General features: G+C 37.9%; 1 protein-coding gene across 1 annotated transcript in view; it reads left to right on the forward strand.

Annotated features, from left to right (window-relative positions):
• The first annotated feature begins 8,147 nt into the window (after positions 1–8,147).
• LOC127642948 (ceramide synthase-like) overlaps positions 8,148–12,072 on the forward strand; it is a 52,523-nt gene continuing 48,598 nt past the window's right edge. Inside the window, exon 1 of the mRNA XM_052125416.1 lies at positions 8,148–8,611. Within this exon, the coding sequence (XP_051981376.1) occupies positions 8,490–8,611 (122 nt within the window). The 5' untranslated portion in view covers positions 8,148–8,489. The remainder of the gene's footprint in view (positions 8,612–12,072) is intronic.

Consider the following 12,072-nt stretch of genomic DNA (forward strand, 5'->3'; position numbering starts at 1 on the left):
CTCCATGGTTTTGTGTTGAACAGGAATTTATTGCCCATATTTTGCCTTTCTATCAAACTAACCTGATATGTTAAGTTACACCCCGTTATCTCGCATTTGCACACGGTATGGACAAAAGTGTCCAGAGTGTTTAATTCTGACATTTATTTAAATGTTAATGACTAGACACAAACAGCCTGTAATAGCCAGCCAGCCCCAGGAACTGCCTCACCCCCTTTTTGGTCTTGGTTCTCAGGCAGGTTGCAATCACCACAGTCTTGTCAATTTGGGGACGCACCTGGCCATGGCCCAAGTGGAACCCCAGATACCGTACTTCCACCCGGCCAATCGTGCACTTCTTGGGGTTTGCTGTGAGCCTCGCCCGCCGCAGCGATCTCAGAACCGCCCTCAGATGTTGCATGTGCCGCTGCCAATCATTGCTGTAAATTATAATATAATCTAGATAGGCAGCAGCGTAAGCCAAATGCGGACAGAGGATATGGTCCATGATATGCTGAAATGTAGCCCCAAACAAACCAAACGGAAGCATCACAAATAGGTGCAATCCAAACGGCGTGGAGAAGGCTGTTTTTTCACTGGAAATTGGTGTCAAGGGGATCTGCCAATAACCTTTTGTCAAATCCAGTGTCAAATAAAATCATGCAGTACCAAACCGATCAAGCAACTCATCAATGCGGGGCATCGGGTATGCGTCAAATTTAGACACTGCGTTGACTTTTCTATAATCCACTCAGAACCGTACAGACCTGTAGTCCTTGGGAACTAGAACAACCAGGCTGGACCAATTGTTGTGGGATTCCTCTATTACCCCCATATCAAGCATCATATCTAATTCTTCCCATTTCTTTTTGTGTTCGGGCAAGCGATAGGGACGGCTACGTACCACCACTCCCGGTTCGGTCTCGATGTGGTGCTGGATGAGGTTCATATGACCCAGTAGAGGGGAAAACATATCCGCAAATTCTTGTTGCAACTTGGCAACCCCTGTGAGTTTATACGGTGAAAGGTGGTCTCCACAAGATACCGGGGTGTTATGATTAGGTTTTGCATTCACCTCCGGCCTGAGCTCTGCCCTTTCCGGAACTACCGTAGCAACGTAACAGGGACTACCTCCCTCCACAATTTCAGGAGGTTGAGGTGATATATTTGACGCACGCCCCCTCTGTCGGTTCACTTTACCTCATAATCGAGATCCCCCACTCGTCGTGTGACCTCAAATGGTCCTTGCCACTTGGCAAGTAATTTAGAGCTCGATGTGGGAATTAATACAAGTACCTTATCTCCTGGTGCAAATTCCCACAGCCGAGTTCCCCTGTTATACAGTCAGCTCAGTCGTACTTGAGCTTGGAGCAAATTGTCCTGTGTTAGATGCCCCAAGGTGTGGAGTTTTGCTCTAAGATCAAGAACATACTGAATTGTATTCTTGATATCTTTAGGTCACTCCTCTGAAGCTTCACGCATGATGTCAAGTACACTGTGTGGACACCGCCCATACAGCAGCTCGAATGGGGAAAACCCTGTGGAGGATTGCGGGACCTCTCGTACACCTCCCTGACCAAGTCGACTCCCAGGCCTGCGGCCTGCTTGGGGGCCAGCTTGAGTACGTAAGTGTCTTTAAATGTTTTTGAATTCTTTTATATATTGTCCTCTCAGAACAGTTATGTAACAGAGTGTATCGAATCTCACCAGTTTATGTCATTAAAAAGTATTAAAACTAGAGTTTTAACAAAGAGTGCAGAGCTCGCCGTTCACAGGTCTGATCCTCGCAGGGCATCACGTGACTTAAAAGACCTTTTCACTCAGAAAGCAATTTCTGATTTCAATAAATAAAGAGGTAATTACTCAAAAGTAATGACTTTTACAACTAATTAGCTGAGATTCTCAAGGCAGGACACATGGAATTTGTGTTCAGGAGACGGTAGGAAAACATTAAAAATATGTGTTAAGGAGGACTATAGGTCATAGCAGTTGCATAGCTTTATTTCTGGTTAGTATGATATGTGGGATTGATTTTGTGAACTGAATTGACTACTGTGAATTATTAGATAGTTAAATGGTGCATTTTAAGCGATTTCTACAAGGAATTTTTCAAACATTCGTTAATTGTATGTGCATTTCCCAAAACTGCATTTAACATGGACACGCAAGGATGCATTTTAAGTGCTACTTAAGAGAGTTGTCTGTGTGCGAGGTTCTGAAACATGACCATATAGTGCTGCTGATCAGTTTAACTTCAATATATTTGTGTGTAACTTTATAAACATTTGTAATCTACCTCGCTGGAAATGCTTATGCACATTTAAACTAATTAATTACACAATTACATGTTGTTTTGCCATAATTTTTTGTTGAAAAATCTATTTATTTTACACAGTCACAAATTTTTCCATCAGGTGTTAATTTTGAATATCATTCTCAAAATGTGGCCCCCTCTGAAATTCCCCACCACATATTTCATCCTGGCAACGACTCAGGCAAGATGGAGCTGAAGTGTAATTGAACTTGTAATCATGATCGCCAAGGACACTACTGATGTCAAGATTAGTGAAAAAGAAGTTACATTTTGGTCTGTTCTGATCCAATATCTCTCAAAATTGCATGACTGGATATAAAGTTGAACTTGTGGGAAATAAAGTCACACATTTATTGTGGCTTGTGGTTATCAGGTTTAGTCAAACTTGTCTATTGTTAAGGTGATAAACTACACGTGGTTAAATTACAAACTGAACAAACATTTTCAAAATGAAGTAAAGTTAGGTCTGAGAAAATGTCTACCATCATTTGCTTGCGGATCTTCATGCATTGTAAATGCATACTATAAATGCAACTTAAGTGATACTTACACAAAGATACCAGGATTGTAAGTGATGATACACATTTTAATAATTAATGCAATTACATTTTTACATTTTGAAGTGTGTCATAAGTGTCCAAAATGTGTATTGGGGCCACTGTATGTTGCTGATGCCAACATTTTGTCTTCCTTTTCCAGCACACAGTGATATAGACTGGTGTCAAAATCAGCTACAACCTTGTTGTTGCAATTCAGGGCCAATCTGTCTATCTTCCTCTTTACATTCAGAGTTTCACAGCATGTGGGATTAAACTGGATAGTGTTTATAAATCAGTTGCTGGGGGATGGATAAATATTTGATGTGCTGCCCTGTTTGGATGGCGAGAGAGATAGAGAGCCACTGCTTGCTCTTTCACCTGCTGTTTGACTTATTACTCTGATGTACCTGATTATTTTCTGTCATTTCATTGTAACATAACAAATAAACCCCCATAGTTACATATGCAAACACACATATACTTTTCCAGTGTTGTTATTGTTTTGTGTTTCCCCAGGATACATATCATACATGTATTATACAGTATATGCAAATTCAGTCCACATCCTAATCACCATGACCAAACTAAGGGTTCATGCAACACATAACGTGTCATTAAAAAAAACATCAAACATACCACAAATATTGAGAATGTAAATCATTATAATTATTATTATTCTTATCCATTATTTTTTGTATGTACCTTAATTAAATAGTGGCCAAAAAAATATTTGGACAGTTTCAAATATTAAATTGCAGTTTTAAGTCACACTTAAACACACACTTATGAATTAAATGACAAAATATCAACCCAATTTCAAAACATTTAAAAAACAAAAGGTTTTTAGGTTTTAAATGGTAAAACAATATGCTGGCCACTTGTATATATCTTGGCTATATGCCCAAATAACTTTTGAGGCCACTGAATAAAAACTGAATTAAAAACTAGAAAAACTTTAAAACCAAGCTAAAGGTGCAAACTGTGAACAGCCATACGCCTTTAATAAAAAATACAGTCAAGCTAGCCACCCAGTTTGCCAGTGTACTTCAGACCAGCATATATTCCTCCACCTAAAAAAAGTGAAAAGGTATCATTTGAGTACATTTACATTTCAAATTTATATAATTCAAAGATTGACTGCAATAAAGTGTGATAACACATTTATTATTGTTTGGATTGCATCTGGCATTTCAGCTTGCCACCTGCTGGGAATAATTTCTGTCATATAATATTATATGGTCATATAAGTAATACAAATTTAAATAAGATTATGAACCACTAGGGTATTTCTATGGGCATTCATCAAATATTAGATAAGAACATATCAAATTAACATGTGGAACATGTGCAATATTAACTTACGTAACTAATATGACTACGGTTCAATGCATATACTGTAGTGTGTGTGTGTGTGTGAGTGTGTGTGTGTGTGTGTGTGTGTGGGCGGGCGGGCGGGCGGGTTTGGTTTAGGAGGATTTTTTTTAGGTTACAATCTGGTAATTACAAGGATATTATGCTATAAGTGTGGTTTATGAGGACATTACTAAACAATGTTTTTTGAAAATGTGAAAATACAGAAGGTTTTTTGTGAGGGTCAGGTTTATGGGATAGAATCTATAGTTCATATAGCATAATCATTATACCTCATAAGGGTAGCTGCACCAATATGAGTGTGTGTGTGTGTGTGTGTGTGTGTGTGTGTGTGTGTGTGTGGGCATGTTTATGTGGTTTACGAGGACAATTTTTTAGGTTACAAACTGGTAATTACAAGGGTATTATGCTATAAATGTGGTTTATGAGGACATTTCTAGTGTCCCCATTATTGAAATAGCTTAAAAAACATACTAAACAATGTTTTATTGAAAATGTAATAATGCAGAAAGTTTTCTGTGAGGGTTAGGTTTAGGGGTTGTGTTAGGTTTAGCGGATAGAATCTATAGTTGTACAGTATAAAAATCCTTATGTCTATGGAAAGTCCTCATAATGATAGGTAGACCAACATGTGTGTGTTTGTGTGTGTGTGTGTGTGTGTGTGTGTGTGTGTGTGTGTGTGTGTGTGTGTGTGTGTGTGTGTGTGTGTGTGTGCATATATAGAACATGTTTGATTCAATTACGCACCTAGAACTGCTACTCCAGCAAAGGATCCCACGGCTACACCTGCAATCTGGCCTGATGTTAGACCTTGCTGTTCTTGCTTATCACTCACGGAGCTATTGGGCTGAATCTGTGTAGTAAACAGCTCTGTGAATGTTGAGGAAGTGGATATAGTGGTTGTGTCTGTGTCAGACTCAGTGCCCACCGACAACATTGTAGTACTGTCAGTGGAGTTAGTGATAGTAGGGCTGGAGTCCACTATGGTAGTGCTAGAGGGCTCAGTGGAAGTTTTTGTGGAACAAAAAAACACTGAGAAAAGCAAGAAACAGTCAAGAGTTGTTAGTCTCATCAGTTTTTCTTCATAGATAAAGTCCATTCTATCAGCTGACTGTGCAATTCATTAAATGTATCTCTAAATTATTTGCTCTTGTATTGAGATGACTTCAATAAACACCTAACACCTGTGTTAGAAATAAGCAGTGATATTTGCCCCTTGGAATAGATAAATGTAATGGATTAAATTTTTGAGGGCTTTTTTTTTCAGTATACAACACAGCATGTCATCCATTTATGTCAAATGCGTCAACTGAACCAATTCATAGTATGAAATATATCCAGTGTTAGATTAAAGATTCATTCTTGGGCATTGTTGTCACTTTGGGTGACATTGCCCCCCGAGCCCTGGATAATTTTTTACCCTGCTTAACACCAATGCCAAGATGACAAACCATACCTGAACACATCAGGATTTGGAAGGTTGGGATGTTTCCAAGCATTGTTCCGAAATTAAAGGACAAATATCAACACACAGAGAGCCCTGGGAGATTATACATATAATACATAGCTTAAAACTTATTAAAAACATTATAAAATACATTTTATAATATAAAAATATCTTATTTTACATTTTAAATGAGTTAATAATATATGTGTACATATATACATTATGTTACAATGTATAAACTGTATGTGTGTGTGTGTGTGTGTGTGTGTGTGTGTGTGAGTGTGTGTATGTTAAAATGTTAAGAGGACTAAACTTTCAAATCATGAGTAAATGCACATAAATTGCATCACTGACCTGTTCAAAATGGCTGGATATCTTGACACTTTGACTATTCTCTCTCCACTCATCTCCCTGTTTTATACTTTTATATACTTATACTTTTTTTTTTTTTTATTGCCAGATATCCCATATAGGCCTATCACAAGATGGATCACCTGAAGATATACTGAAGTCAGACTGACGCACCTCACAGTTGACAATAGCAACTTTATGAGGGTGATGTTATAAAACGCCTCAGTCTCTATGGTTTTATTGATTGTAACTTATCAGTGTGTAGCTATTGGCAGGTCATTATTACACTAATTACTAACAAATCATACACAACATATTAATGTTAAATCTACTGTATAGACCTGAGATGCCCAAACACCATTAAAACCACCTGCCTAATATTGTGTAGGTCCCCCTCATGCCGGTTATCTGTGTTAATGTAGACTTTGTCAGTTTAAACCAGTCTGGCCATTCTCTGTTGACCTCTCTCATCAACAAGTCATTTCTGTCCACAGAACTAACGCTCACTGGATGTTTTTAGTTTCTGGCACCATTCAGAGTAAATTCTAGAGACTGTTGTGTGTGAAAATCCCAGGAGATCAGCAGTCACAGAAACACTTAAACCAGCCAAACCAGCCGAGATGTGGGTTGGTGCTATTTTGGTGGCACGAGCGGGACCTACACAATATTAGGCAGATGGGTTTAATGTTGTGGCTGATCAGTGTAGCATGCCATAAAAAATAAATAAAAAAACATTTCAAAAACAGAATTTTTTTTTATCTTAAATTGTAAAACAAAATCATTTTCAGAAATGAATTTCAGGCCCTAAATTTGTTATAATGCAATGTTTTCTCAAACAAGTTTGGGCATCTCTGTTTTAGAGGTATTGATTCATATGATCACATAGTGGTAATATTGCTGTTTGATTGAATAAACTGATTTACACACCACTTGCGGTCCATCCTCGCTTTCCTAATAAACATAAATCAAAAACCAGAAAGTGAGATAAAACTTCAAGTCTTGACTTATTTAGAGATGATAGTGTGTCAGTATACTGGAAGTGAGAATGTTCTGTTATGGGTTCAGAATTTACTTACAATGGCTTCAAGCCTGTGGAGATTTTGTTGTGCCCAGGTAATTAAGTTACTTTATGATACTGTGCTTACAAGGACTGGTTCAGCTTATAGTGGTTGCTGGGTTAGGAAAACTGTGGAACAGTGACGTAGAAAGGTGCAACAAGGAGTGTGTGTAATTGGTCCCAGAGAGAGGGAACTATATCCTGGAGACCAGAAGGCCGAAGTCCCACTGATCCCAGACCAGTTTAGTAAACTCCCTCCACTCTCTCCCTCCCTTGATCAGCATAAGTGAACAGCTAAGAAGTGGGGGTTGGTGGGATAGATGGATTAGGATTGTAGACTAACTAGGCCTAACTGTTTGGGAACAAAGGCTCTCCTGTATATGATTTAGCATGTTGTAAACTTGTGTACCAAAGATGAACATACAGCACTGTTCAGTCTTCTTAAATCATTATACACACTTCTCTCTTATTCAACTCTCTTGTATATAAAGATACAACATTCATGCACATATACAGTATCCATAAGCTTTGTGAAAGCTGAAAGCTCATTAATACAAGCTTTTAAACATGACATCTATACTGTCAGTGATGTCTTTTTTTATTTGTAATAATTTTGAAGTACATGATTGTTGTGCATACAATATTGTAAAAGCATAAATACACAAACAAAAACAGGGAAAAAATAGTAAACAGGAAAAATAAGCTAAATAAATAAAGTGTCATTAATATAAATTAAGAAAATGGCAATATACAATATAAAAAAGAATCCAATAAACAATAACAATAGAAATAAACTTTCAGGAAGATATATTTTGCTCACAAAACAGCATAAGCAGGCAAAAGCAAATGAAAAGCAAAGACTAAATGGTGATATTATGAATTTGTATATATTTTTTTATTCAAACTGTAAGCATGCATTTTTAAATAAATAATGAAAAAATCTGCTGGAAAATGCAAAAATAAGATGAACACTGTTAGACCAGCGCACAGTGCCTAGATGGCGCTGTTGTGCGGATCGAGTGAGTGGCGGAGTTGCTCAGTGCAGCAGCAGCAGCGTGTTCTCAAACTCTAAACCGCGCAGGACTGAACAACGCTCGCCGAGCAGCGGATACTCGGTGCTTTCAATGAACTCTGCGGACATTATGCACAAGAACCCACGTTATAACATCTAAAACAGCAAATAAGGCATGCGCTTGACGTCCGTTTAGAAACCGTACCATGTAACAGAGTACTCGCTTGTGCCCGGCGGCTTTGAAGCAGGAGTGAAGAGCAATCAATCACCGGATACCTCCACCGTTATTCGGGGAGCGCTGCTGAGGAGGCAGGGTAACCGCTTCTCTAATGCTGCCCTGACCGGGCCATCTCACTCAGTGGTACCACTTCGACCCAACAGTGGATCAGGTTTTATAGCGGGACAGGTGCACGGCAAAGATGTTGCAAGTGCTGGCTTGCGGCGTGGTGGTTTTCCCCGGTCTCTTCTTCACTTTGAGAAAAGTGCTCCCGTCCATTTTCAAGCAGTGGACAGATGCCGACGTCGTGCTGGTCAGCGAGAGGTGAGTTTTAGGTGACAGTTGTGCAGGTCTGTAAGGCCAGACAGCTCTTGTTTTATCATTATGTGCCGTTTAGTGCCAGAAGCGGTCTCATCTGCCATAGTTCGAAGTGATACACATCAAAGAAAATGTTTGCTGTGACAGTGGAGCAGCTTGATGCAGAAGAGCATAACAGCTGTTAGATACCAGGGCCCATTTGCGTGAAACCCATTATGTTAAGAAAAACCCTTAGTTATAAGTGTGTTTAAAAATGAATGTGTAGCTTTATTACACTGAGGGTTTTCAAAAAAATGGGTTCTTGCAACGTACTGCTGCTGACGTGTTTGTATACTGCCCTATATATGATGGAAGGCAAATTTTATACAAGTAGCCTATATATAGTATATCAGCTTATCTTATGGCGTGTGCGTCTTAGTTTTGAATCGGGTAAGCTGTTGCAATTCTGCTCATGTTATCCTATGTAATATGTTATATTCAGCTGTTCTCATGGCCTCTCTTACGGTGGCCCAGGGGTGCACAACACCAACAAATTATCAAAGCAAATAAATGCTTAAAAAAATAAATAAACAATTATAATAATTAAACCACGTGCCTTTATTTCATTGTGTTGTGGCTTAATTTCGTTGTGTTGTGGCTTAATTTCATTGTGTTGTGGTTCATTGTGTTGTGGTTTAATTTCATTGTGTTGTGGCTTAATTTCATTGTGTTGTGTCTTAATGTGTTGTGGCTTAATTTCGTTGAGTTGTGGCTTAATTTGGTTGTGTTGTGGCTTAATTTCATTGTGTTGTGGTTTAATGTGTTGTGGCTTAATTTTTTTGAGTAGTGGCTTAATTTCGCTGTGTCATCATGGCTTAATGTGTTGTGGTTTAATGTGTTGTGGCTTAATTTGGTTGTGTTGTGGCTTAATTTTGTTGAGTAGTGGCTTAATTTCGCTGTGTCATCATGGCTTAATGTGTTGTGGCTTAATTTGGTTGTGTTGTGGTTTAATTTTGTTGAGTAGTGGCTTAATTTCGCTGTGTCATCATGGCTTAATGTGTTGTGGTTTAATGTGTTGTGGCTTAATTTGGTTGTGTTGTGGCTTAATTTTGTTGAGTAGTGGCTTAATTTCGCTGTGTCATCATGGCTTAATGTGTTGTGGTTTAATGTGTTGTGGCTTAATTTGGTTGTGTTGTGGCTTAATTTGGTTGTGTTGTGCTTAATTTCGTTGTGTTGTGGGTTCATTTCATTGTGTTGTGGCTTAATTTCGTTGTGTTGTGGCTTAATTTTGTTGTGTTGTGGTTTAATTTCATTTTGTTGTGGTTTAATGTGTTGTGGCTTAATTTCGTTGTGTTGTGGTTTAATTTCGTTGTGGCTTAATTTCGTTGTGTTGTGATTTAATTTCATTGTGTTGTGGTTTAATGTGTCGTGGCTTAATTTCATTGTGTTGTGGCTTAATTTCATTGTGTTGTGTCTTGATTTCGTTGCGTTGTGGCTTAATTTCATTGTGTTCTGGTTTAATGTGTTGTGGCTTAATTTCATTGTGTTGTGGTTTAATGTGTCGTGGCTTAATTTCATTGTGTTGTGGCTTAATTTCATTGTGTTGTGGCTTAATGTGTTGTGGCTTAATTTCATTGTGTTGTGGTTTAATGTGTCGTGGCTTAATTTCGTTGTGTTGTGGCTTAATTTCGTTGTGTTGTGGCTTAATTTCGTTGTGTTGTGATTTAATTTCATTGTGTTGTGGCTTAATTTCGTTGTGTTGTGGTTTAATTTCGTTGTGTTGTGATTTAATTTCATTGTGTTGTGGCTTAATGTGTTGTGGCTTAATTTCATTGTGTTGTGGTTTAATGTGTCGTGGCTTAATTTCGTTGTGTTGTGGCTTAATTTCGTTGTGTTGTGGCTTAATTTCGTTGTGTTGTGATTTAATTTCATTGTGTTGTGGCTTAATTTCGTTGTGTTGTGGCTTAATTTCATTGTGTTGTGGTTTAATGTGTTGTGGCTTAATTTCATTGTGTTGTGGTTTAATGTGTCGTGGCTTAATTTCATTGTGTTGTGGCTTAATTTCATTGTGTTGTGGCTTAATGTGTTGTGGCTTAATTTCATTGTGTTGTGGTTTAATGTGTCGTGGCTTAATTTCGTTGTGTTGTGGCTTAATTTCGTTGTGTTGTGGCTTAATTTCGTTGTGTTGTGATTTAATTTCATTGTGTTGTGGCTTAATTTCATTGTGTTGTGGCTTAATTTCGTTGAGTTGTGGCTTAATTTGGTTGTGTTGTGGCTTAATTTCATTGTGTTGTGGTTTAATGTGTTGTGGCTTAATTTTTTTGAGTAGTGGCTTAATTTCGCTGTGTCATCATGGCTTAATGTGTTGTGGTTTAATGTGTTGTGGCTTAATTTGGTTGTGTTGTGGCTTAATTTTGTTGAGTAGTGGCTTAATTTCGCTGTGTCATCATGGCTTAATGTGTTGTGGCTTAATTTGGTTGTGTTGTGGTTTAATTTTGTTGAGTAGTGGCTTAATTTCGCTGTGTCATCATGGCTTAATGTGTTGTGGTTTAATGTGTTGTGGCTTAATTTGGTTGTGTTGTGGCTTAATTTTGTTGAGTAGTGGCTTAATTTCGCTGTGTCATCATGGCTTAATGTGTTGTGGTTTAATGTGTTGTGGCTTAATTTGGTTGTGTTGTGGTTTAATGTGTTGTGGCTTAATTTGGTTGTGTTGTGGCTTAATTTTGTTGAGTAGTGGCTTAATTTCACTGTGTCATCATGGTTTAATGTGTTGTGCTTAATTTGGTTGTGTTGTGGCTTAATTTGGTTGTGTTGTGCTTAATTTCGTTGTGTTGTGGGTTCATTTCATTGTGTTGTGGCTTAATTTCGTTGTGTTGTGGCTTAATTTTGTTGTGTTGTGGTTTAATTTCATTTTGTTGTGGTTTAATGTGTTGTGGCTTAATTTCGTTGTGTTGTGGTTTAATTTCGTTGTGGCTTAATTTCGTTGTGTTGTGATTTAATTTCATTGTGTTGTGGTTTAATGTGTCGTGGCTTAATTTCATTGTGTTGTGGCTTAATTTCATTGTGTTGTGTCTTGATTTCGTTGCGTTGTGGCTTAATTTCATTGTGTTCTGGTTTAATGTGTTGTGGCTTAATTTCATTGTGTTGTGGTTTAATGTGTCGTGGCTTAATTTCATTGTGTTGTGGCTTAATTTCATTGTGTTGTGGCTTAATGTGTTGTGGCTTAATTTCATTGTGTTGTGGTTTAATGTGTCGTGGCTTAATTTCGTTGTGTTGTGGCTTAATTTCGTTGTGTTGTGGCTTAATTTCGTTGTGTTGTGATTTAATTTCATTGTGTTGTGGCTTAATTTCGTTGTGTTGTGGTTTAATTTCGTTGTGTTGTGATTTAATTTCATTGTGTTGTGGCTTAATGTGTTGTGGCTTAATTTCATTGTGTTGTGGTTTAATGTGTCGTGGCTTAATTTCGTTGTGTTGTGGCTTAATTTCGT

Source organism: Xyrauchen texanus, chromosome 4 (assembly GCF_025860055.1).
Source record: "Xyrauchen texanus isolate HMW12.3.18 chromosome 4, RBS_HiC_50CHRs, whole genome shotgun sequence".
Classification (NCBI taxonomy): domain Eukaryota; kingdom Metazoa; phylum Chordata; class Actinopteri; order Cypriniformes; family Catostomidae; genus Xyrauchen; species Xyrauchen texanus.